The 27759-nt window shown below is 45.6% G+C and overlaps 1 protein-coding gene across 2 annotated transcripts in view; it reads left to right on the plus strand.

The window, feature by feature from the left end:
* The window catches only part of SLC20A1 (solute carrier family 20 member 1), a 37414-nt gene extending 10085 nt beyond the window's left edge, over nt 1–27329 (plus strand). For both annotated transcript variants that reach the window (XM_088443304.1, XM_088443305.1), the window contains exons 2-11: nt 3764–4383; nt 4518–4658; nt 6508–6593; nt 9761–9857; nt 13886–14005; nt 14950–15222; nt 22844–23408; nt 24661–24846; nt 25900–25984; nt 26163–27329. In XM_088443304.1, the coding sequence (XP_088299430.1) occupies nt 4038–4383; nt 4518–4658; nt 6508–6593; nt 9761–9857; nt 13886–14005; nt 14950–15222; nt 22844–23408; nt 24661–24846; nt 25900–25984; nt 26163–26324 (2061 nt within the window). In that variant the 5' untranslated portion in view covers nt 3764–4037 and the 3' untranslated portion in view covers nt 26325–27329. The remainder of the gene's footprint in view (nt 1–3763; nt 4384–4517; nt 4659–6507; nt 6594–9760; nt 9858–13885; nt 14006–14949; nt 15223–22843; nt 23409–24660; nt 24847–25899; nt 25985–26162) is intronic.
* Nucleotides 27330–27759: the final 430 nt, after the last annotated feature.

Raw genomic sequence — 27759 nt, forward strand, 5'->3', positions numbered from 1 at the left:
ATGTATTGACAGCTCATCGGTCGGAGCAGTGGATTGAAAATTCTCCCCCCTCCGGTGATCCCTGCCTGAGCACACAGCGCATCAGCCTAGTGCTAATGTACTGTCTCTCTCACTCCCAGCCGGCTCCACTGAGCATGTGCGGGATCTCGCAAGTATCGTGAGATCCCGTGTGTAGCCCCCGCAGCAGGGACAACGATGTCCCTGCTGTGGAGATAGGGCATCACCAGACTGCAGCTGTCGATGGCGATAGCTGCAGCGGGTGGAACGGTCAGGCGAACTGACCGTTCATACATAGCCCTGCCCATCGGCGCTGCTATCTTGTAGATAGCAGCGCAAATGATGAAAGGGGCACAGCGCCCCTGTCATTTACTGCCCAGACCCCCAATCATACATGGGGGAGAAGCTGTATCGGCACAAATAACGTGTGCTGATGCCGTTTTGGCGGTTAATATATCTCCCCCAATGTGCGCAGTTACTGTTTTCTCATCTATCATCACTTCATAAATCTCCCCCGTGGCACCATCTAAGGATGGCACTATATTTTACTTTAAGGCCTGTCACGGCTTCCCATCATCGCACCACTGGACTCCAGAATGAGGTTTCACAAGGTCCTGCGCAGTGCACTCGCCAGCAGCAGTTCTGTATCGCTAAGCACAAGGCTGATGCAATACAAGCCGGGCGGAGATTGCCTATCGTGCCACCTCTCCAGTGAATCATTTTACTGTAGCTCAGTGCTAAAGCATCCTTCATAGCTGTGCTAAGCGACGATACACGACATCACTGGGTACTGATAAAAGTGACCCCTGTGCTCTTCCTGCTTTCTTCAACGGTGCATTGCTCACTCAGCACCCATACTGTGTATGCACGGGCTGCACATGTGCACTGGACGACACCTGTGTTGGCATCGGAATGGGTATGATTCCCGTCAGCAGCAGCCCGACAGGAGCAGAGTGCGAAGCAGCGCAAGCCCAACAGCGCTGGAAATCCCGATCGTGGATAGGTAAGTATAGACTAACCTAACCCTCCTTAGAGGTGCCTAACCCTAACCACCCCCTTCCCCGCTGCCTAAACCTAAGTCCCTCGGGGGGGTGCCTAACCCTCCCGGGGGGGTGCCTAACCCTCCCGGGGGGGTGCCTAACCCTCCCGGGGGGGTGCCTAACCCTCAGTCCCCCCCGGGAGCCCTAAACCTAACCCTCCCCCCCGCGGGTGTCCGCTCGCGGCGCCCGGCATCACTACGATCGTGATGCCGGTCTCCCGGTGTCGGGGAAATGCGGGCGTCTACATCTAGACACACGGCATTTCACCCATGCCGGGATAAGACAGTCGGGAAGCCGGCTGCTGGTATTTAGGCAGTCGGCTTCCCGATTTGCTTCCCTTGGTGTTGGCATCTAGCCAGCAACACGAGCTCAGCGTGAGTTTTCTCTTTGCTGGATCAGGTGATTTTCAAAGTATGTCCTAACAGGTAGTGTCTAAGTATGGCGATTAACAGTTGTGCAGTTTTAAACCTGTATCAGTATGGCCAACATAATGCATCAGATCTTGTCATTGATAGATGTATATTCTCTCCCTCGCGTGACCTGTTTGATAGTAACATTCATATAGTATTGTATGCTGTGTTCTGTTATTTTCCATCGCACTGGTTACCTAGTCATTCTCTTCCCTTAAGGCAAGTGCATACTAGTCCAGCTTAAAGTAACATGTAACCTGGAGAGTGGGTTGGGGACTGCAGTCTGCATTGTCACATGCTTTAATGGAAATATTCTTAATTGCTTGGCAACTGCTGGAATTCATATTCCCTTTTTAATCTTGATGGGATTAAAAGATTTAAGATCAAATCCACTATGCTTAATTTGGAAAAAAAAGTGTCTCCTAATGTTTCTATTCACTTGTCCATATGAGGCATAACAAACCAATAGTACCACTCTAGCGTTATGAGCAAGAGCAAACAGAGTTATGCTGGCCATACACTAGTACGACCAGCATAAGATGCGATGCAGCATACGATTTCCCTTGAACTCCCTGGCAGTCCCGGCCGCACAATTTGGTGCTTTTTGACACACAATGTACATACGATCGCACGTACGATCATTCGCCCCTATACGACTGGTCGTGATACGATCGATCGTGTGACTCACTAAAAAACGTGATCATCTTATAGATTTGGCCTTAATTTAAATAGAGGGCTGGGCTTCACCAGGGGGTGTATAAAAAAAAAAAAAATGGCACCTATTTTAGACACAATCGTGTCTGCTGCTCCTCTCTGCTCACGATGTCATTGTAAATGGAGCTTGGGCGTGTACAGAAAAATGTCACTCAAATGACGCTGCTAGGACGGTCAGACGCACGATGCATCACATGCACAAATATACAGGGCGATCTGCATTAGACTACGACAGATCATATGGGCTGCACGTCTGATCATAAAATATGATCTAAGAGCAGCGGGAGCACGCATCGGATCGTATTCCTACCTAAACACTGCACGATTTGCACACAATGCATCGTAAGAGGAGTCTAAAATCGTGCAATCGGTACAGAATCGCGCTAGTGTATGGCCAGCATTATAGGTGAAACTTTGCCCCTGTGGAGTTGAGCTAGAATGTGCCCATGTCCCACCTCCAAATCTACCTGCACATTTTGCTTCAACTGAAGTTCAGTTTGATTTTGCCATGGGGTAAAACTGCCCCTTTCATTTTAATTTATGCCTAGTAAGGCCTATGATGTAGGCACAAAAACTACTTGGTGTGTACAGTAAGGTTGAAAAGTTTCATATGTGAGGCCACTGGTATTGATAGAAAAGACTGCCTTTTCCGGGTCTAGCTGCCTCCTGGGCCATTTCTTCTATTGGGTCACTGAACCTGTTAAGAATCTGATGAATTCTGTGCTTAGTTTTTTTTTCTATGTTTGCTTTTATGCCGACCTGGCATAAATAATCCACAATTATTAACACTAGTCTAGAAGGACAATGACCGCGATTCAATTCAAAGCGATACAGATTACCCCCAGGAGGGAGCTCCCGGAGCTATTCTGTTCAGCACACTGTTAAGTTGAAAAATGACGGTTCTCACGACTTAAACTGGGTGTTTAGTCACGAGAACCGGCATTCTTCGACTAAAGTGCCGGCTGCGAGGATGTTAGCGCCGCACAGAACCGGAAAGCAGCCGCGCAGCCAGCACTTTAGTGGGATTTCTCCTCTCACCCTCAGGAGGGTGCGAGAATAAATCCTTTAGTCGGACAATACATCGTGCTGAATTAAATAGCTCCGGGAGCTCCCTCCCGGGGCTGTTCAGCATAGTCTTGAATTGAATCACGGTCAATGAATTGGGTGGTTTATTGTTTTGGCATGTACATGGAGGACCTTGGCCCTGGCCATGAATCTCTGGTCTGAGCATGTTTTCCACCTGTATTTTATGATTGTTGCAGACTGTTTTGAACTTGTTACATAAGGGACTAATAAAATCATAACTGCTTATCCTAATAGATAGTGGCTTCTCCTTTTTAGTCTCAGTGCAAGTGCTATAAAATAGGTACTATTTTCTATCATCAATTAACCTGTTGGTCAATTCTGATACTCTCCTGTACTTGGTATAAGACTGGGATACAGCCACATGGAGGGTAAGCAAAGGAAGTGCACGCCTTGTTTGGCCATGCCTTAAGTGCACATAAATAGGTTGTGGTGAGACTTTATACCAGAAAGAGAGCTGCCCAGCGCACACCCAGCTCTGTCTGATCAGTCCTTAACGCATCTTTCCTTTCTTTACAGAATGAAGAGTCTGCCTGTTTCATTGTTTTTGCACCATGGAATTTTGTTCATATCTAACCTGCCAGAGCCAAAGGAACTCTAGAAAACCCATTTGCATACGCAGCAAATAACAAAGACTTTAGTCCGAGACTCTCGGCCCTATTCAGTTTACTGCATATTTAATTTTATAGTAATTTATTGAATTATTTTCTTACCTCATTATTTTTTTTGGTTTACATATTAAGTATTTAATTTTTTTTTTATTATCTGATTTCACATTGAGCCAAAAGTAAATATGGAATCAACAACCGTTTTCAGTGTAGTTACGAGCACCTTCGGCTTTGAGATGGGAGGTCCTATGACTGCCTACCTTTGGATGCTTGTGCTGGGTTTTGTCATCGCCTTTGTGCTGGCTTTCTCGGTTGGTGCCAATGATGTAGCAAACTCCTTTGGCACTGCTGTAGGCTCTGGTGTGGTAACTTTACGACAGGCTTGCATTCTGGCATCTATATTCGAAACCGTGGGTTCTGTTCTGCTGGGCGCTAAAGTGAGTGAAACCATTCGCAAGGGTTTGATTGACGTCAACATGTACAATACTTCACAGGAGCTCCTAATGGCTGGGTCCATCAGTGCTATGTTTGGTGAGTAAGCCTTGGACTATAGTGAGCAGTAGTGCAACACTTGACATTTGACATGGTCCTCTTTTTAGGATACAAATGACTGTCTAAGGTGAAGGCATACTTAGAAATTTTGTTATGTGTCCAATTTCTTTCAGGCTCTGCCGTTTGGCAGCTGGCGGCTTCCTTCCTAAAGTTACCGATCTCTGGAACACATTGCATTGTTGGGGCCACCATTGGCTTTTCTCTGGTGGCAAAAGGTCAGGAAGGAGTTAAGTGGTCTGAGCTGCTCCGCATTGGTGAGTCACATAGTCTGTCTCCTAGAGGCAACATTCTTGTTTGTTTGTTTTTTTATAGAGGAATGAAATACAAACTGAGGGGGCGATTCAAATGTTTTGGGCGCCTGTAGTTCTCGTCTAAAGTGACGGGAGCTATTTGTTTACGTGGCCAGCCTGTGCTGGTCATGACTGCTGCACTCTTGCACCCAAAATGCATGGGATTAGTTGTGTAAAGTGGATAAACCCAGCCGGGCACCTTTAAATGGCGTCCAGTTTTTGGGCGCAATTTAAGGCACCCAAAAGCTGGGCGTGCTGCAGTGGACCTTCAAAAGCCCTACTTTGGGCAGCTTTCTGCTCTCATCTCAGGCAGTGCAAGTAGAAATCTGCAATAAGTGATGGTTGACCAAAAGAATTTAATAGCTCATGGTCACTTTAGACAGGAGCTACTGGCTCAAGAAATAATGATTACACCCTGAATGTGTTGGTGCACCAACAGTAAATAGGTGCACATTAGTAAGAGTTAACTGAGATCCTCTTAAGCTTGCCAATCTTGCCAAGTATATGCCGACTTGATCATTGTTTTTCAACCAAACTCACTTGACTAAGATGTTTTCCGACGGTTCCAAAACTGTTTGAGATAACCCGGAGCGGAAAATCTGATTGGCTTCTTATCCCGTGTGTGTGGTGGGGGGGCTAGGTGTTGAACTGTTTAGTATATTCATTTGTTCAGGTCGTTGCAGAACTGCATATGTTGGACTGCTCAGATATGAGGATTTATTGCCCATAGTTATTGCAGTTTAGTGATTAAGCTTAGTAACTTGATCCTCCTTTGTTAGCAAAAAGGTATTTGTGGTAAAATCTAAAAGCATCTGGGGGGCTATGGCTTATCACAAGTGAATTGAGCACAACACTGACTGTTAAATAAAATAATTTTATTCCCCTTTCACACTGAAAATGAAAATCCTGATTAATTCACTTTTACTCAGTAATTTGCTAAACAACCTGGGATTTTTCCCTATGTGAAAGGGTCATCCCGGGACTAAATTCCCAGGTCTCCGGCCCTGGTTTTTTGCAGGGTCGTAGAGTATTAAGTCCCGGGTTGACCCTCTCTCGCACAGGGAAAAAGCCAGGTTGTTTACAAATTACTAGGTAAAAGTGAATTACCCAGGATTTTCATTTTCCTGTGTGAAAGGGGTATCAGACAGAAAATGGCAAAATGCAGGGTAAAAGCTGGGGTTTTTGCCATTCGCTGTCTGAAAGTGTTATAATTGTGATTTACAACTGGCTATAAGACCAATATCTTTTATGGTGTAATTGTGTGTAAACATTTTTACTTGACTATAGAGGAAGCTGACATTCCGCTGTCTTAGTCATGGGATTTACATGGGAAATATTTCATAAACTACTGGAATAAATCACGTATGGTGTTCCAATTTCACTTTTTTTTACTTTTTTTTTTTTATTATTTTTTTCTTCCTTTCTGGGTTTTATATATTTGTCCTTTTTTCCTGGATATATTATTTCCCATTAACTCCTCTTTAAAATAGACTTTTCATAAACCTAATTATTATCTTGGTTGTCATAACTGTTCTGCTTAAACAGGACCTTATTCAGAAATAGCATGCTGCCATATTATGTGAGAAGTCAGTTACATCATGTGCTGGCTTTGCAGAGGTCACATTGTTTTTGTCTTCACACAGAAATGTAATTTTAATATCTGTATGGCTACAGGCTTTTAGTTCTCTCTTTGATGTAAAGTTACAATGACTATAACATTCTAAGACCTTCACTTTGTTTTGTGTTAGGTTAATTTATTGCCTTTTCTGTAAGTGCCGGTAAAGCTAATGTAACTTTCTGTTTTATCTTCTAGTGTTGTCCTGGTTTATTTCTCCTCTGTTATCTGGAATTATGTCTGCGCTGCTCTTCTTCCTTGTGCGAATGTTCATCCTTCACAAGGTAAGTTGTCTTTACTACTGTTACCGAAAGCCGGTCAGACAAGTCTTGAACATATTTTCAACCCTGCGTTGGCCTCAAAATATTTCTCTGAAACTTGGAGCGTTTTAAGAATTTCTTCCAACTTCTATGGGAAGTGTTGCTGATTTTCTTCTGAGAGGGCAGGTTAGCTGATTTACACAGACTGCTATGGCTCATCTAATCTGTTAACCACCTACAAATCCCATTGTTACAGCTATATGTTAGGTGTTTTTTTTTTTTTTTTTTCCATTCATTGTATACACTGATCTAGTTTGTGGATGCTCCTGCAAGCTGCACATGATTGCCTCTCAGTGTATAGACATTAGTGTTGTGGTGCGCTCATATTGCATGGCACAGTTGCCAAACAACTGGTGAGCTACTGGTCCAGTTGCCCTACCCTAGGTTAGATGCAGGTCTGATGAGCCATGCTGTACATGGCATGGTTGATTGCCCTCCGCGGTTGGATGTTGCAATATCTGATCCAATACAAGGGACTAATGTATAAGCTCACACATGTTCTTATAGCTGATGAAATTAACCAGCCAAGATCACCGCTTTAGTCTTCCAATGTTGATCCCATTAGTACTTCATTAGTATTATGGCTTCGTGAAGTCTGCAGTCTGTTTGTTGGATATGGGGGATTCCTTGGTGTAAGGGTAGTAACAATGGTAAACTGAACTACTGTATGTATTAATGGCTCCTTGTCTCCATAGAGACAGAGGGGTATTGGCATATAGTGCACATCAATAAGAACATGCTCTGTTTGCAAACTCCAGAGACACTTTCTGCCATTCCTATGTCCACTGGGTCATTGTGTGTAATTATGCTTCCTGGTCAAAGTGGGCAGGAGAGAATTTTTTTATTTGGGGGTGTTATCACCCCGATGAACCATTTCCTGGTTCCACCACTGATGTGATGTATGGATGAGAATGTTTACTAGGTCTCGTCTTTTACATTACTTTTTAGAAGTTTTTCATGAATTACTTCCTGTTTTACAAACTACACCCATTATCCCATATGTGCATGCAATTGTTACATTATTCACACCAGCTACTTTATAAGTATTTTTTTTTTATTATTATTGTTAGAAATTGGGAACTTAGTCTGTAAAGCTGGGCATACACGTCCAGATAAAATGCCTGACAGACATTTTATCTGCCAGCCGCAGATGTCTGCGGCATACACTGAGATTTCTCACCGTGCATGCCCGACTGAGCAATATTTAACCCTCGGTTGCCCGCACACATGTTACAATTATCGAGGCAATCTGCGGATATCTGGCGGATCGCCCAGATAATTGTAGCGTGTATGGCCAGCATAAGATGTCTTCATAAATGTACCCCAGTGTTTTGAATGTTGCAAATTTTGATGCCTGCATTCTGCAGAAATACCCTTCTATGCCAGGATGTGATTGCAAATGACAACTGAAGGGTAGCAGCTGTTCATCCCAGTGCTAGGGTCCCTACCTGGTTGTGCCCACATCTAGCAGTGACTCGAAGGCTGCAGTTTTCATATTTAAATCTTAATCTCATTATCCATAGAGAAAGTGACCAAATGATAAATGTGATATTTCTGCAAGTGTTGTAGACAGATCACATGGTTTTTCTATATACAATCAGGGATGATGTACTTTCCTCCCTGCACACAGTTGCGTGTGTGCCGCCTTTTAGTGCTTGGTACTGTATATGTTCAGATAATCTTGCATAGTATCTCTGCTATCCTTATAAGTATTGCTGATCATGCACAGTCCTCCATGACCATGAGTGGTCATAATCTGGAGTCTCCGGCTTTGCAGCCATGCAGGACTGGAATAATGTGCCCAAGTTTAAATACACCTAAAAGCATTCAGCTGCATTTATTCCTAAAGGTGCGTATACACACAACCAGTTTTTGAACGATTTAACTATACCGACGTCGTTATCGTTCGATCGTTCAAAATATCGTTCAGTGTAAAACGATGAACTATTATCATTCATGCACGTTCACGTTTGTCGATTGTAGTTCAGTGAGACTGGCCAACTGAACGATTTTCAGAAGGTGCAACATTTTTCCTTCAACACACAGAAAATTGTTTATTAAGTAAAGTAAAACCAACTACTTTGTAAAACTATTTTCGTTCACTTTTTCAAGGGAAAAACTGAACGAAAATCATTCATTACTACTTTGTGTGTGTGTACGCACCTTTTAGAATTCATGAATCTCTTGTCTGTCTGCAGTGTAAAAGCATTTTTAGGGTTAATACAGAAATTGTGCTTAATGCTGTAGTGCAGTGGTTCCCAAACTTTTTCAGCACCCTTAAGGTCGCCTTCATTTTTTTCAAGGCACCCTTAAGCCAAATTACCTGTAATAGTGCTCCTTATGCAATGCCCCCTGTATGTAAAATTCCCTGTAGTACTGCCCATTATGCAATGCCCCTTGTAGTTGAGCCCATTAAGCAGTACCCCTTGTAGTAGTGTCTCTTGGGCAATGCCCCCACACCCCTGTGCAGAACTTGCCTGCATGAAGTTCACGCTGGGGACCGCTCCTCCTGTCATCTGTCCCGCTGCGCTGACTAGATCAAGCTCGTTCCAGCTGGAGCGCAGGATGCTCACAAGTTCCCAGTGAAACATTGCGAGGGGTCATGGATGACGTCACCCACACGCCTCCGTGCACTGCATCACTGGGAACGCTGAAGCGATCAAAGGCTTCTTTAGCCTCTGATAGCTTCAGAGGCCAGCAACCCACTTTCTGAAGGATGCTAATGGTGAATGCTTTCAACACTTGCTATGACTTCCTCATGTTTCTCATAGACCAAGGTATTGTCTCACATTTCACTAAATCAATTACATTAAACATTCTAAGAAAAACTTTGAGGCCAAATAGTGAAACGCCCTGTATAAACCCTGCAGGGGGTGGTGCTCTTCCTGTGTGTTCTATTTGAGGAAAACATTCTGTAATATTCACACACTGACTTTCTATTTCTGATAAAGGAACAACTGCTAAGCTTTTACATTGGGAAAATTCATACCCTACTTTGTAATCTGTACCCTTGGTTAGAGTGCTGTAATGGAGCTATAGAATAGGTAGAATTAGAACAGCACTGCTGCCAAAGAACGTGTGTAGACAGCCATTTTGGTCCATTTTGTGATGCAATGTTGCTCCTTTTGCAGGCCGACCCTGTTCCTAATGGACTACGTGCCCTGCCCGTCTTCTATGCCTGTACTATCAGCATCAACCTGTTCTCCATTATGTACACTGGTGCACCCCGTGAGTAACCTTTTTATTAAACTCTTGGTCTGTTGCCTCTGGCATGTACACTTTGAGCCCACCATTAAACCCAAAATTTACTACTTTTACTTTGCAGGACTGAAAACTTCTAGAAGTCTGCTGGCCTGTGCCCGTTACAGAAGGCGGCAGGCTAGTGTATGCTGACAGTTCTAACCTAAATAGCTAACCAACTTGGCTAAATCACTGCAGCTATTTCCTCCCAGCTCCTTCAGTAGTGCAATTCTGCCCTCTCTCACTACCTCCCCCTTCAGCAATGGCGGTGACTATGAAGATGCTACAGAAGAACCACTTACATTTCACCTCTTTCCCTCTTACTTTTTACTCCTTCAAGACAGAGCCATACATATATGTACCATGTTTCCCAGGGTTAAGCCGGCCATACACTATGGTCCCCACACATGGTGCAATCGGGTGGCCGGCCGCCCGTTATGTCGGCTCCCGCATAGCGCTGCATGGGATCGCTCATCTCATCCTCTGATCAACTGAACCTGCAGTAAGATCAGGGGGTGCGATGTACGACCCCACAGGTGCGCACTCGGTCTGACATCAGCCCATACATGGTGCGATATAGCAGCCAAATCGTACCCATCAGTCGAATTGGCTGCTTTATCGCAGAGTGTATGGGGGGCCTTTAGTGTTAGGAGCAGACAAGTTGAGCACAGACTCTACTTAAACTATTAGACATATATATATATATATATATATATTTGTTTTTTTTTTAAAGAATACAATGGAGAAAAACAAATATTCCAAATAATGACTCCTGCACAATGTTCTAGAACTATCCTGCACTGTAGCAGACTGCAGTATGGGCTGTAATCCCTGGCCCATAGGCATCTGAGGGGTCAGCCTTGTACACTACTTCTGGCACAGAACATTTAAATGGATTTGATAGGATTTTATGCCTATATTAAACGTGCATAAGGGAATACAAATTCTACTTTCCCAGTATATCCGATAGACCAATATAATCTTTTAATACAACATTACCATATTTTGGGTAGTTATGTACTATTAAACTGTGAAGAATAGAAATGCTTAATTTTAAATTTTTTTTATTTTTTTTATAATGAACTTTTAAAGCACTTATATGAAGTTCTCCTTTTTATTGATAAATTAAGCTTTCACATGCCTTATAGCGTTGGCGTGGCATAGGTTAAAGAAAAACCCCTTAAGAATTAGTCTTTCATTCCACCTTGGCTAAATCACTACAGCCATTTCTTCCCAACTCCTTCAGTATTGCAATTCCAGCCCACTCTCACTACATCCCCTTCAGCAATGGTGGTGACTATGAAGATGCTACAGAAGAACCGCTAAATATTGCTTTAGATTTATCAGAAGGGTGCCTTATAGTGTTGGTGTGGCATAGGTTAAAGGAGAACTCCATAAGAATTGTTTTCATTCCACCTCTCACTCTCCAAACTGCAGGCGTTCCAAGCATCAGCCTCGTGCTGTTCCCTTGGAATGGGTGGTTGGAGGGTTAAGGAGCAGAAAAAAAATGTTTGCACTGTTATGATTCTCAATGACACCAGTTGACAATGCACGTGCTACATGGGGTGACTGCCCTGTCTGTGTACATAGGTTACCTGCAGATAGGTGGTCAGTCCCTTATATATATATATATATATATATATATATTTTTTTTTTTTTTCTCTCTTCCCCTGGCTTCACCCTTATCAGTCACCGGCCTGGGCCAGGAGACATAAACCTTTGTTAGTATGTATTACCTGTCTCACTGCAGCAGTGTGCTATGTGAGGCTCTGCATCAGTCAGTGTTTACTAATAGTAAATGATTTAACCTTGTGAATTGGTTATTTCTTGCTTATCTGCACATTTCCATAATTTTACCGTCTTAAATCGCTATGATCTATGTTAAAAAAAGTAGATGCATAATGAGCATCCGTTTGTCTGCCAAGCAGGGATTGGAAATCTGTTTTACCGTGCTGGGTGTTAATAAGTAACTCAACAGCCAGAGTAACACTTTTTTTGGCTTGATTGTGGGCACTGCCACCTAGGAAAATAATTTCTTAAAGTGGCCCCTAGCCTGTTATTCCCAGGGCTTTGCTGTCTGTATAATATATAACCCACAGATTGGTTCTGCTAACAAATTCTAAATTGTGAGTGGAAGATCCAATCCTACTTTATTGTAGCTTGTGATTGGTCCTCCAGCCCCCTCTCTCTCCTCCTTTACAGTCAGTGCTGTGAAGAAAGTGGTAGTAGTGCAGCCTTGATGATGTACATAGAGGCCTCATTTACAGTTTTAAGCTCCTTCTTTTTTTTTTTTTTAATTACTTTTCACACCATTTCTTTGCTAAATATGAGGCCTAGAATGAGCTGAGGATTTGCCATAGCCTTTAGTAAAGATGGGTCCTGCTTGGTATAGTTCTTGTGAACAACTTTTTTGTGAGGAAGGAAATAATTTTGCTCAGTGTTGATAACCAAATGACTTTGGAGGTGCTGTAATATAGCTGCGACCAGAAGACCAATGACTCCTGGCACTTAAGGTCTCTTGACAGTGATTTCTTATGGCCCAATGTTAATAAAATGCAGATAAGCGCTGTCTAAAGGGAAGTCTCCTTTTAGTGATTGGGAAGACATATAGTATAATGTTGCTGACCTTTCTGCCGAATGGTTACAAAGGGAATGATTCCAATATGACCATATATACTTTCCGTTTTATCACATTATGTCGCCTTGCTAGTTGTAATGTATAGCAGCTCAATATAAATAAAATTGAAACAGAAATGGACTGAGAGCATTAAAATATGTGGCAAAAAAAGAATTTTCATTAAAAGATATTATGAAGTATTATATTACATTCATAGCTCCTTATTTGGATTGTTTTTGAGTGGAGTCCAACCAGGGTTGGTAGAAAAGCAGTGTTTTTATTTATTTATTTTTATTTCAACCCTGATTTAGAAATCCTTAAAACATGGTTGTTCAAGGTTTCAAAAACATTTTTCTGAAATCTTTAATGCAAATAAAACCAGTGTACATAAATTAAATAAAAAATTTTTCCAACATAATGCTTTAAGCTGTCTGTGATGTTGATCTTTTATGGAGGTGGTGGAATGTGCTATCCCTACCTTTTTGGTGTTTCTCCTCCCCTCCGATTCTCGACCCATATAGGCCCTAATCAGTACCCAAGCTGAGGAAGTTATGATGGGCTTCAGAGCGCATGCTCCCGCTGCATACAGGCCTGGAATGTCTGGCTGCAACGGGCTGCGGCTGCTCACGTCACTCCGGCGGGTGGTAATCAGGGCTCCTGGCGGTGCGCTTCACTCTGCAATCACTGACGCGTTTTGTGCATATACTTGACAAGATGCAGTATATGAACAAAACGTGTTGGGGACTGCAGGGTGAAACACCGCTGAGAGCCCTGACTTCCAATGACCGTCAGCCAGAGTGATGCCATCAGCAGCGTCCAGGTGCTCCAGGCCTATATCCAGCGGGAGCTGCGCTCTGAAGCCAATCTTTATATCCTCAGCTTGGGTACTTATTAGGGCCTATTTGGTCTGAGATTTGAGGAGAGGAGCAACACCAGCAAGGTAGGTATAGCGCATTCCACCATCTCCATAGCAGATTAATATCAGACAGCTCAAAGGCTTATGTTTGACTCCACTCTCAAAAACAATCCAAATAAGGAGCTATAAACCTAATATAAGGCTTCATGCTATCTTTTAATGAACATTTTTCTTTTTACATGTGCCTCATATTTTAAAACGCTCATACCATCTGTTACATACAGTAATAAATATACTAGCATCTTGTCCGGATTTACTACCACTGTGATAAGTGATGGTCTATTCTAGCAACTTGTAACTGGTAGGAATGTGAAGCTTAACAACCTGTACACCTTTAGCTACACACACCGAGATCCTTTATCCGTGACTAGCGCTGCCCGGACCTGCAAGCTGAGCCCTGATGGAGTTATGTTTCTGGAGCTGCACAATTGGAAGGCTCTGCTGCAAGGGTCGGCTTTCATGTGTTTCTGTTCATTCTTCTAGTGCTTGGATTTGACAAGATTCCCCTGTGGGGCGTCATCCTCATATCTGTGGGGTGTGCGGTGATCTGCGCTTTGGTGGTTTGGTTCTTCATTTGCCCCAGAATGAGGAGAAGGATAGAACGTAAGTGTCCCTCTGATTTCAGTACTTTTTTTTTTTTTTTTTAATGACCTTGTTCAGTGTTCTCCCCAGGCTGTTTTCTGCGGGCACATCGCCCGGCAGAAACAGCCTGCCGCCCGGCACTATTCCCCGCCGACCCCCGTTGTGGAACATTGGCCTCTGAAGTGACCGGAGGCTAAAGAAGCCTCCGATCGCTTCAGAGGCCAGCGTTCCCAGTGATTCACTGTGCACGACGTGAGGAGCCAGCCCCGCGCGCCTGCTGGATCTAATTAGATCCAGTCAGCGCGAGGGAGCGTCCAGCAAGTAACGGTAAGTGCTGGGCTGGGGCCAGGACCAGTCTGGGGGCACTGCATAAGGGACACTATTAAACCTGGGGGCACTGCATAAGGGGCCAGCCTGGGGGCACTGCATAAGGGACACTATTATACCTGGGGGCACTACATAAGGGACCAGTCTGGGGGCACTTCTTCAGCCAGGGGGCAATACATAAGGGCAAAGTTAAACTACAGGGGACAATGCATAAAGGGGAAAACTACAGGGGGCGCTGTATAATGGTGACTTTTGACTGAGAGCCAGTGGGGGAGCAGCCTGAGACCTATTGGGCCGGATTGGTAAGGGAGATGCCCATTTTCCTGGCACGTGCATAATTGCGAAGGCCCCCACCCGGGGGAGAACACTGTTTATATCCCCAAATGGCTGCAGCACTTCAGACTGTCTCAGAAGCCAGTCATTACTCCCATGGTGTCCTACTGCAATGCATGTGAGATTTATGTGGGACCCACCTATTCTTGTATTTAGATAATGTATTGTAATGTAGGAGATAGTGAGCTAACAGGCAGTGCTGTGTATTTTGCATTAGTGTAGGGTTTATATCCTGGTTGTGATAGTGGTGACTGCAGTACTGGAAACTGTTCAGCAGCTTCTCTTCTCATGATCATGTTCCACAGGTGAAAAGAAGTCGAGCCCTTCTGAGTCCCCCTTGATGGATAGGAGCAGAGACAACTGTAACCTGCTGAAGCAGGATTCAGACGTGAAGTTGCCCATTAATGGGGGCATCACTGCTGAGACAAAGGTGCCAATTATAGACATGGTGTCTGTGCCGATACCATCACGCACAGCAGAGGAGCGGACAGTGACCTTCAAGATGGGTGATAGTGATGATGTTCCAGAGAGGGAGAAGTGTCGGAGCATGGAGACCAACATTGACCAACCTGGGAATGGTAATTGACCTAGCCCTGTTTTCTGCCTATTAATTATCTTATACTGGGTAACTAGTGTTCTAGAAAGCACTTATTTTCATTTTGGCCTTTATATCTATTTGACCCTTCTTACACTTTAAGGCCTGTCTTTCATGGTGTGCCTCCTCCCCTCTCATATACATAATCTGTGAAGTGTTTCTCTACTGCTACTGTAAGATAAGACCATGTAATCATGACTAACCTGCTACAACTGGTGGTGGATAGCTAAAGGGTGGGTTTTAGAAAATTTCTTGAAATCCTTAATACCAGAGGTCTACAGCTAGGTACACACCTGTAGTGTTCACTCTAGGTCCGGTGCCGGACTTAGAAACTGCACTACATCACGTACCCGAAAAGGGGGTGTGACCACGAGAAAAGGGTACATGTCTTTAAGATATACCTCTTTTCATCGCTCTTGGGGGCTTGCCTGGATTTTAGGGATATGCCGTGCTGTCCCCTCTATGTGAATAGAAGCTATGTGCACGGCATCTATTCACTGACTATGATGGCTGCATCTCTTTCCCATCCGCGAGACACTGGTCCGTGGGTGGGGACTGCACCTGCCATGTTTTAGCGGGAATGCTACACCTGAACGATGTTTCATGCAATGGCCGATGCAATTTCACTTACAATCATACGATCCCAGAACACATGATTTTGAGCGTACACACTATGCAATATGACTGATATTGTATCCAATTAATCGTTTGTCCTGTACATACGTGCAGTCGTGTGTATACACTACACCACTGCCTACATCACATCAGATGGGACAATGCGAAGAACGGCGTGTGTATACGAAAATCAGGTGTACACATAATACGAAGGTCGTGTAGATTGGTTGAAACTACAAAGATCTCATGATATATCGTATAGTGCAGACCCACCTTAACAGCCTTTCTGTGGAGACTATTTAAGAGTCTACATATTGAACACTTCACTTGCGGTTTGCTACGGTCTCTCATGTGAATGTTAATCTCCTTGTACTGCTAGGAAACATTCACCCTTCAAGCTCCATTTAAACTTCAAATTTGGGGCCATTTAATCCTATAACATGTATTTGCAAGTAGCCTTTCTCCTTCTAAACTGCGTAACCTGTGAGGTATAGTCGGTTTGTACCAGTTCTAGCCCTTATTCATTCATTATTACTGCACGTAAGTTGGTTAATGAAAACCTTTTTATGTATGGAGGGGCTGTAAGGTTGGGCTAGTGTGACCATGTCCCAGCTTCCTCTCCAGGTGGTCATCAAAGATCCAAAATCTTCACCTGAGATACTTTTTCTACTTCAGGGTCCATAGGGTATCCACAGGATACCTTGGGGGTATAGGCGATGGTGACAGACATCCAGGCACCACAGAGTTAAATTCTCAGCCTCCCAGGATGCACTGGGGTCCCTCTCCTATACCCCGCCCCCGAGCCTCAGGCCACTCAGTTTTCGTTGGTGCCTGGCCGGACCAGTCGCACCGTACAGAGGGGCGTCTTTTCAAGGCCCCTGAAGATTTCTTCGCAGCTGTGGCTGCACAACTAGAGTGCTCCAGCATAGGACAGTCAGTATTGACGTCCATGCTGTCACTCCTACACCCCGCCGGTACCGATCCAGGGATGCTGGTTGGTAGCTGGGGTCACAGCTAGCGGTGACCCAGGCTACCTGGACTGTGGCCGGATGCACGGGGGACAAGGTAAGCGGTGGGGTCCCGCGGTGGGCACCCAGCGGTAACACAGTCCTTTTTGGTCCCCAGGCAGGGGGCTCCCTGGGGACCGGCTGCGCGTGGGGCCAGGTACTGATCCTGCGCCTTCCACTAGACCACCAGGGACAGCGGACCGCAGCATGTGCGGTACAGCGCGGCGTCCCAGGGGTTAATAGCAGGCCAGGGGAGAACGCCTTCCCTGTCTCACAGCCGGTGTCTCCCCCGCTGCACAGTGTCATTCCACAGTGGTCTGAGCGGGCTGTGTCAGCGCTCCTCCCCCGGGCCCTGCCTCCTCTCTGCTCCTCGGTGGCCATTTTCTCACTACATGTGCTGGGAATGACAAACGCTGCTGGAAGCTGTTACAGGTGCCATTGCGGTCCGGGTCCCCCGCATACCTCTCCTTCAATAAGGTCAGTGTATGCAGCACTGTTTCCTACCAGGCTCTGGTCTGTGTAGTTGATCGCAGTGTTTGTAATGCAGGATATTATCTGTGCATTGTATGTGACTTAAATGCTAGCGCTGTTTGCCTGTACTTTAATTTCTGACTGTCAGCCTTTTTTCCTATCCCTGTTCTTCTGCTACAGCCCTTGCGGTGCGGTGTTGCAGGGTGTTTATTACCTCACAGTAAACGTGGTTTTTCTGTGTGGGAAGTCACATACGCTCCGTTCACAATCCTCATGTCTGAAAGTGAACGAGGATATCCTCTTCCAGCTATAATGTACTGATATCATGTGCAGTTAGCGGAGGGATATGTAGACGCTGAGGGTTTATGGAGGGCATGTTGTATTGTATATCACGCCCCATTTCTGTCACTGTGCCTGCACAAAAAGGGACCGCCCTCGGCTGGCTAAGATGTTTACAGCCCTTGTGGGCAACGCTCCATGCGTTTCCCCATAGGGGTTCTCGCAGCGAGTGGTTGTCTCATCACATGCAGGGGTCCCTGGGCAGTTGATGGTACCCCAGTGTATCCTGTTTTTCGCCCCCCGAGGTCTCGCAGGAGCCTGTGTGGGTGAATTTATTGTCCAAATGGTATAGCACCTGATGGACGTTTTGCAGGGGGAGTCACCATTTCGGCCGTCTAAACGGCCTTTCGGGTCTCAGACTGGTAAGGACATGACGTCTGATGACGGTGACATTATTGACTTTTTCAGACACAAGCCCCTTAGTGCAAAGGAGGCGTAGTCTGGGTCTAAAGTCTATATACCTGGCCTTATACGGGCAGTCCGTGCAGCTTTGGTTATTACATATCCCCCGTGGCTAAATCCAACTATGCCTTCTTTAAGGATAAGGGTGTTGCCACTGTAATTCCTCTATCTGGTCAGGTGGATCATTTAGAGGAGGCGTGGGAAATCCGGGTAAGGGGTTCCAGCCTCAAAAACGGTTGACCTTTTGCATACCCCATTGCGGATAATTATTTTTCCGAATGGGAGTTACCTTTACGGGTAGATTCTCATGTTACACGCCTAGTGAGGAGTGTTGCGTGGCCCATGCCCTCCAGGTCCTCCTTGAAGGAGGTTACACATTGCAAGGTGCAAATATATTTAAAATACAATTATTCCCTTGCTGGAGGGGCTTCCAGGCCGGCTATGGCCGTGTGCTGGGGGGCCAGAGCCATGGAGCGCTGGGTAGGTAACTGGATCTCTGCACACTGATTCTCCAGCAGAGCAGGTGTATAGTGGCAAATCCTCAGAGACTTAGCCACGTTCATAATGAGACAGTCTTACATATAGCCTGCTCCTTTCCAGAATCTCCTCGGCAGCAGTAGCGGCTCGGCAGCAGTAGCGGCTCGCCGCTCCCTGTGGTTGCGCTCTTGGAAAGCGGACGCAGATTCCATTTGGAATGCTTTGCCTTTTACGGGACAGGTCCTGTTTGGCCCTCATCTGGACACAATTGTGGCCCCGCAGGCAGCAGCTACGTCTGCCTGTCTGCCATCGCCTACAGTCCCATCGGGGTCTGGGGTTTTGTCTTTTCGGCCCTGTGAGGCCAGGGTAAGTCTAAAATATAGCTTTCCAAGACAGTTAGTAGCCAGGAAATCTGCTCAGCCATAAGAACAGGCTTGGATTATAAGACGTCCTACTCCCAAGTTGGACTATAAGCCTTCAGCCTCACGGGACGGGCCTCCTCTCGGGGGACCCCAGAGTTGGAGGCCGGCTTCTCCAGTTCGCCCAGTGCTGGTGTCTGACCTCCACGGACACTGGGGCAAGAGAAGTATTTTTTTGAATGTATGTCCTCTCCTCCCGGTAAAAGCCTCTCAGACGGTTTTTCATTACAGGTCTTCTGTCAATTCAAGACAAGGCCCTGTAATTTTTGAGGGTGTTACACTCTATGCTACAGGCAGGAGTTATAGTTCCTATTCCGTTGCCCCAAAGGGAAACTAGGTATTACTCCATCCTCTTTCTGGTACGGAAACCCAATGGGTCTTACCTGGACATCCTCAGCCTCGAATCCTTCAACAACTTCTTAAGGGTTCCTTGGTTCAGGAGGGGGACCCTGCATTCCATCATTCAATGGAGCCTGGGAATTTTGTGGTGTCGTTGGATATATTCAGGGTGACTACCTGAATGTCCCTATTTTCTTCAAACACCAGTGTTTTTCCTCAGGTTTGCATTTCCAGTTTTAACAGGGTCATGGTAGTTATGGCAGCCCACCTGCAGATGCAGGGGGTCCGCTTGTTACCCAATCCGGGCGACCTGGTGTTACCAGAGTCTCCAGAGATACTTCAGTGCCATCTGCAACGGACAATATCTGTGTTGCTACGTTAGGGCTGACTGATACACTGGAAATGGTCCTCTCTGATTCTTCAGAGGATGCTCCATATCCCAACATCTGAGGATCTTTGTGATTGAGGAAAAGATCTCTGCAGGCAACTGCGTACCTTTGCCTGTAATGCAGAGTCGCCGAGTGTCTATTCACTCGGCAATGTGGTTCCTGGGGTCCAGGGTGTCGCTGTTTGACATGGTGGAGAGTACCCAGTGTCACTCTAGAAAAATTGATCCTCTCCGGATGGGATGGATTGCCCCATAGGATAAAGTCTATAGTGCTTTCCCCGAAGGTTTGTCTCTCTCTGGCCTGGTGGCTGCGGATAGCTTACCTAAACAAGGGGCACCCCCTTTGGGATTGCGCACCGGGTCCTTCTGACAACGGACGCCAGTATCCGTGGCTGGGAAGCGGTGCTGGTCCACACTTGTTCCAGGGCAGGTGGACTCCAGTAGTTTTTGCGCTTTCCATAAACATCTGAGAACTCTGAGCAGTATTCACGGTTCTCCAGCATGCAGGACAGGTCCTCCACGGAAATACCGTGCAGGTACGGTTGGAAACGTCATCATGATGGCTTATGTAAACCACCTAGGTGGTTCCCGAAGTCTGGCGACACTAACAGTGGTGTCCCGAATTCTGGCTTGGGTGGAAGGCTATATCCCTGCCGTCATCGGCAGTGTTCATTCAGAAGTCCTCAGATAGAAAGCAGGCTTTCCCAGCCGTCAGGACGTGCATTCAGGGAAATGTCCTCTTCATCAGGAGGTGTTCAATCTTCTGGTGAACAAGTGGAGCCTTTCAGAGATGAGACTCTTATGGTAGACGTATGTTGGTCCAGTGGACCTTCTAAGTTGTGTACCTCGTCCCTCCGTTATCCCTTCTTCCAGTAATAGCAAGAAGGAGGCGCGCTTCTGCTGATAGCTCGTGCGTAGGCCAGACGGCACTATTACTCAGATCTTTGGAGTGTTTCAGTTAATACTCCGAAGCTGTTACATCTATGACCAGACCTGTTGTCTCAGGATCCTGGCTGATACCCAGACCTGGGTTGTCTGTCCTTGCCGGTGTGGCGGTGGAGACTGCCCTCTTAAGGTCTAGGAGTTTTTCCAGCTCTATAGTTAACAGGGGCTCTGTCCATGCTAAGCTCGGAAGCTTTTATCTGCAAGAATTTACCATTGGGTATGGCATACTTTCTTTCAGTTGCCGCCCTACAGGCTCTGCTCCTCGGGTGTTTCGGATATCCAGAGTGTTGGCTTTCCTACAGGTGGGCTTAGATAACGGTCTTCGCCTTGCTTACCTGACGGTGCAGGTTTCTGCCCTGTTGGTTTCATAGTAGGATTGCTACTCTGATGTCCGCACCTTTGTGCAGGGTATACATTATATTCAGCATCCCTTGGTTCCTCCTGTGGCTCCTTGGGATTTGACTGTGGTCTTTAGGGCTCTCTTGAGGACCGCCATTTGATTCACTGGGCTCAGTGGACTTCAAATGGCTTATGGCTAGGAATGTATTCCTTCTGGCCATTGATTTGGCCGGTAGGATCTCAGAATGGGGGGCTCTGTCATGTAGACCTCCCTCTTTCTCATCTTTCCTAGGAACAGGGCAGTGCTTCGCACTTGCCCTGGTTTTGTACCTACGGTGGTGTCTAGTTTCCACATCAGTGAGGAAATTATAGTACCTGCCTTTACTTCCCCAGTCCTGTCTGCTGGTGAGGCCTCTTTGGATGTGGTACGGGCTCTAAAAATTTAAGTTGACCGTACCAGTCCATTTAAGAAATCAGACTCTCGGTTTTGTCCTTTCTGGTTTCCATAAAATGGGTTGGTCTGCCACTGCGCTAGCTTTGGCAGGATGGATTCACAGGTCTTCCTGTTCCATCCTCGTTTAAAGCTCTTCCACTAGGTCTGTGGTTCCTTCGTGGGCAGCTCGACGTGGCGCTTCAGCGGTGATTGGCAGCCACGTGGTCATCTGTCCATATTTTTGTAAGGTATTATGTTTTTGATACCTTCGCCTCTCAGGATTCTTCCTTCGGGCGGCGGATTCTCCTTACAGCACAGGAGCGTCCCCACCCTTAAAGGATACTGCTTTGGGACATCCCCAAGGTATCCTGTGGATACCCTATGGACCCTGAAGTAGAAATTATGAGATATTGTAAGAACTTACCTTTGTTATCTCTATTTCTACGAAGTCCATAGGGTTCCACAGGACTCCCGCCCTGTCGCACCTGTACTGCAGATGGGCTTTGATCTGGTCACCGGTTTCTCCGTTTCCTTCTGGTGAGAATGTGATTCTTGTGTGTTCCAGACTTTCTTCTCTCTCTTTTTTTGCTCCTGCTCCGGCCTATGGCTTGTTACGAAACTGAGTGGCCTGAGGCTCGGGGGCGGGCTATAGGAGAGGGACCCCAGTGCATCCTGGGAGGCTGAGAATTTAACTCTGTGGTGCCTGGATGTCTGCCGCCATCGCCTATACCCCAAGGTATCCTGTGGAACCCTATGGACTTCGTAGAAATAGAGATAACAAAGGTAAGTTCTTACCATATCTCATATTATGTACTATTCTCATATCTGTTGCCTCAGCCCATGACACTCCTATTCCGCAGTTTACATGGTTGTATATGACCTAGAGGGAATGAAAATGTGACACTTCGGCTTTTCACCCACTATTTATGATTAAGAGTCACTTGACAATGTTGTTTACCTTCTACAAGCTCGACCTGCACGTGAGTCAGTGTAATTGGAATGCTGCACGGCTAGGGACAACTGAACCTATAAATTCATAGATAAATGTGTAAATAGTCTGCTTTATGAACAATGACCTAAAAAAAAAAAAAATTGTTACAAGCATTTTGACCCTCTACTGCCACCAGCAGGCCAGGTTTTCAGACTTTGTGCTTGGGTTGTATCAAAGGAATGTGGTACAGAAGGCATTATAATATCTTGCCAATATTAATGACCCTGAAGCCTCCTCATTAACTGGGAACTTGGAGCCCCATACATGACATCTTCCACGTGCAGGTTATAGGTATTCTATAGTCCAGCATTGATTCTGGTACAAGTGATGCAATGTTTGCTTTCATTGATGTGGTTTGCATGGATTTGGGGCAGGTCACGCACTCCAAAAGAGACGTTTGTTTGATTTGCGTGCTAATTTTTCTCTTCCTTTCTTTTAGGTAGGGTACAGTTGCCAAATGGGAACCACGTTCAGTTCAACCAGGCTGTTAGCAACCAGATGAATTCCAGCGGGCAGTACCAGTATCACACAGTGCACAAGGATTCTGGCCTCTACAAGGAGCTGCTGCATAAACTGCATTTAGCCAAAGTAGGAGACTGCATGGGAGACTCCGGTGAGAAGCCGCTGCGCCGAAACAACAGTTACACCTCCTACACCATGGCCATCTGCGGAATGCCTCTGGATTCTTTCCGGAACCGGGAAGCTGAGGCCCATCCAGAAGAAGCAGAGAAGCTCACCTGGCACGGAACTGAGGGGAAAAAGAGGGGCCGCATGGACAGCTACACCAGTTACTGCAATGCAGTGGCAGACACGCACAGTAATGTCTGCGCAGAAGAACAGGAGGAAGGCGGCACAGAGGGAGAAGTGGCAATCAGGAAAAGCAGTAATTCTTCTTTAGAAGAATGGCATGACCAGGATAAGCCTGAGGTGTCGCTGCTCTTCCAGTTCCTACAGATCCTCACTGCCTGCTTCGGCTCCTTTGCTCATGGTGGAAACGACGTCAGGTCAGTGGTCATGGGGGTCAATGTGAATGATTTTGTCACGTCCTCTCCACTGTATACCATGGAAGGGTTACTTGTAATTAAATCCTTTGGGTGTACTTCAGGGGTGGCCAGACTTTTGGACCAAGTGATCTACTTTTAAAACTATAAAACTTTTGTGATCTATCAAACTGGAAAAGGGGGCGTGGTATGCAAAAAAGGGGCGTGACTTTGCAGCAAGTGACGTGGGGTCGGTCCTGCCGAAATCATAGTATCCCCAATTCAAATTGCTCCACACAGCAGCACAATCTTATTCACATTACACCATATAGTAGTGTCCCTTATATACTTTACGACACACACTTATGTCCCTTTTATTCACCGTGCCCCCTGTAGTTGTCCCAATGTAGAACAGGCCCCACTCCCTTGTGCAGTACTTATCTCTCTTCACGCTGGGCACCGCTCCACGCCGTCAGCACTCCCGCGTAGACTTTGCTGCTGACTGGATCTAACTAGATCCAGCAGGCGCGCAGGCTCCTCACAATGTGGATGCAGTCACCTGCACACTGCATCACTGGGAACGCTGGAGAGGTCAGAGGCTTCTTTAGTCTCTGATCGCTTCAGAGATCAGCGTTCCACGTTGCTGCAGCAAGTTGGTCGTGAGCTACCAGTAGATTGCGATGGTGCTGGTGTACTTGCTAAGCGGGGGTGCTTTTCAAAGCCACTTGCTGCTTGTCCACAGTTCGTGCTGTGGAATTTAAACCTTAATGGGAAATGTTACTGTTTTTTTTCATTAAATATTGCGGTTTTAAATCCTGCAGCAGGACCACCGATAAGTGGTGACTTTGAAAAGCTGCCGCTTAGTAAAAACTACCCCGTGTAGTCTGTGTGTGCTGTGCTTCATCTTCCTCTGATTCTGCTAATCTTCCTGGCCCAACTGCTTGTTATAGAAAGACTGCACTGAAGGCTTCTTGCCTCCTACAAAGAGCACTTTGGGCCAGATGTAATAGGGTGAGAGTTTAGAATATGTGAGAGGCCAATGTAATGAGTCCGAGAACATGAACTCGCCTGTTTTTCAGACCCCAAAAAAACTCACGATTTAAACTCTCATCCAGATGTTTCCCATTTTGAAGATACAACTTGACCAATGTCGACTGCTAAACTCTTACATTTTCTAAACTCTCCCTATTACATTTGTCTTTTTGTTAAGTTTAATACATTATTGCTGGTGTGTTTATGGGAATTGCTAAACAATTTTTCCGTTTGTCTCCTACAGCAATGCTATTGGCCCATTGGTGGCCCTCTGGTTGGTATATGAGAGCGGGGATGTGAACACCAAGGCTGCCACCCCCATCTGGCTGCTCCTCTATGGAGGGGTTGGTATCTGCATCGGTTTGTGGGTCTGGGGACGCAGGGTCATACAGACTATGGGCAAAGATCTAACTCCAATTACCCCCTCAAGGTAATATACATAAACCTCTAGAAGAGATGGGGCTGGAATGTATAATGGATTACTATGGCAAATAAAAAGTTACAATGGAACTCACAAGTAGACACCTTTTATACTCCTGTAAATGTGACTATAGAATGTAGATAAAGACAAAGTAGTCTTTTGTCAGTAACCATAAATCACAAGAGTGGGTTAAAATTAGGCAAAATTACAATGTTTAATAAACCTTTTTCTACAAAGCACTGACCTGTCCCACGGTGTTGTACATTGAGGGGATCATTACATACAATAAACTGAAATAAATTGCACTAATAAGGGTTCTTGCTAATCTAATTTTGGCTAATTTATCAATACAGTAGCAACTTATTTTTGGCTGTGGAGTAAATATGGTGTAATACACATTATGCTGATAATGAGCACGGTCACCACCCACGTATCTTAACCAAACCACATTAGGGAAGATGTATTATAAGCGGCACGGATTTACCGAGGCGAAGCAGTACCGATGAGATGTATGAACATCTCGTCTGCTGTAGTGGGGGAGTGAACCCCCTCCCTCCCTCCCGGTAATCCCTGACCGCGCCAGTCTGCACTAGCCTGATGCGCTGTGGGCTCTGTCTCTCCCCTCCCAGCCGGCTCCAGTGGGCATGCGTGAGATCTCCCATGGACAGCGTTGTCCTACCACCACAGCAGGGGCAGCAGTGTCTGCAGCTGTTGAAAACCGCTGACCTTTCATATGTTGGGTGGCACATCGGTGCACTATCTTGTAGATCGCACCCCTATAATTTGACACCCAACCCTACATTAATACATGGGGGAGAAGTGGTATCAGCACAGATAACGTGCGCTGATATCCCAAAAAAATACCATATCGCTCTTTCATATATCTTCCCCCCCCATTTTTCTTTATCTGAAAATGCATCCAGAATACATTGTCAAAGAGGGATACTTCTATACTAGACTGTTGTGACATAGATCAGACTTTATAAACTGTAGCCTGAACAAGTATTTTTTTTTTTTCAAAAGCCTCAGCTCTGCATTAATATCCTACGTCTCTCCTTTCAGTGGCTTCAGCATCGAGTTGGCATCTGCCCTGACGGTTGTCATTGCTTCAAATGTTGGCCTCCCAATTAGTACCACACATTGCAAGGTGAGGATGGTGTGCTCTGTCCTGTTGTATCCTAATGCATGTTGGCATTGCTGTGATTGAAGAGTATATTTAGTTCCTGATACCTGGTGGAGGGTGTAATTGCAGTAAGAGGGGTAATGGATTTGTTCTCATGACTATAAAATATCACAAGAGGAAATCTCTGCTTGGTGTTTTGCAGGTTGGGTCTGTTGTATCGGTAGGGTGGCTGCGCTCCAAGAAGGCAGTGGACTGGCGGCTCTTCAGAAATATCTTCCTGGCCTGGTTTGTCACCGTGCCGATCTCTGGCCTCATCAGCGCAGGCATTATGGCGCTCTTCAAATACGCCATCCTCCGGGTGTGATACTACCACCACATCACCCTCTATAAAGAAATTGCTTCTTGAGACCACTGATCACTGCACGTAGCCCATCAGTACTATGCTATGAGTAACACAGGACACGCGTGTCTTTCCTTTCTCCCAATCCCTGTAGAGTGGCTGAGATAACTTATGTGGAATATGCAATGTGCCCACTCTGCAGGCATGTGGTGGTTGGTGGGGGGGGCAATCTTAAAGAGTAGGAAGTGGGTTTAAAACGGGATTCTCGCTCTCCCTTTGTGCTGTAAAACTGCTTTTATGCTTTAGAATATTACAAATCAACCCTATCTACCTGTATCCACACACCAATCATTCCTCAGTATTAATGTTCTATGTACATAAAACTGCGTGTACGTCAGCATTTCCTCTTCGCTGTAAATGTTTGCTCGTCTTTGTTTATATCGCACCGAAGAATTTGTTCTTTATGTTGTTTTTTTGTTTATTTTCTCTTATCATATCATTTCCTTCACTGCCAAATAGGCCTGCAAACGACTGCACAGCAACTTGGCGGAATGGGTGAGGGAGCTGAGACCTCAATCCATGACTAGCTGCAGTTTTTATGTTCTAAATAAATATGGGAAACTATTACATTTTATTTTAAAGCAGAATCCAAAGTATGAGTTTGGTCTTTGAAGACCTCCTTGGGGTAGCCTTACTAAAACTTAGCAGGGTAAGTAGAGCAGCTGCCTGGAGCAAACCATCAAATTCTAGCTGTCGCTAATCTAGCATGTACTGGATAATTGATGGCTACAATCTGGTTGGTTGCTATGGGCTACACCTCCACTTTTCCTCTTAAGATGTCTTGTAAATGTACGCCCTTGTCTGTTTGGTGGGAGTGACGTGCAGCTCCCACTGCTGAAGGTGCAGTTCCAGTAACTCAGGAGAGTTGTGACCATGCAATTAGGATTCCTGTCCTGCATAGTGTCCATTCCACTGGTTTGTTTTCATCTTTGTTACTGGTGAAGCTGAAATAAAATCGCACTAATTCAACCACCACTGTCTTCCGAGTCGTGTATAATAGCTAATAAATGATACAATTATTTTACTACAAACAGGACCCCTCCCCATAGACTTGTATATTTATAATTGCCATGTGCTTGGTATAATATCTGTGCTACACATTATGCAATTCTTTTTAATAGAAGTTGCCAAATTTTGACCACACAGATTACACTGGCCGATATTGGGAGATTGATGCCAAGATTTTCTGTCTTGGCCGGTCGGATAATCAAAGGAATGCGTCTGGACGGTTTTTAGCATTTTTATTGTCAAAATGACCGTTCATACACACTATCACAGAATCATATATGAATTAACTCCACCTGTGGATCTTTAAAATGTAACAGTGAGTAATGAATACACCTGTGCACCTGCTGGGTGACCTGCAAAACGTGACCTCTGTGGGGTCCTGCGGACCGAG

This window comes from Taudactylus pleione, unplaced genomic scaffold (genome assembly GCF_031769625.1).
Source record: "Taudactylus pleione unplaced genomic scaffold, aTauple2 ptg000329l, whole genome shotgun sequence".
Classification (NCBI taxonomy): domain Eukaryota; kingdom Metazoa; phylum Chordata; class Amphibia; order Anura; family Myobatrachidae; genus Taudactylus; species Taudactylus pleione.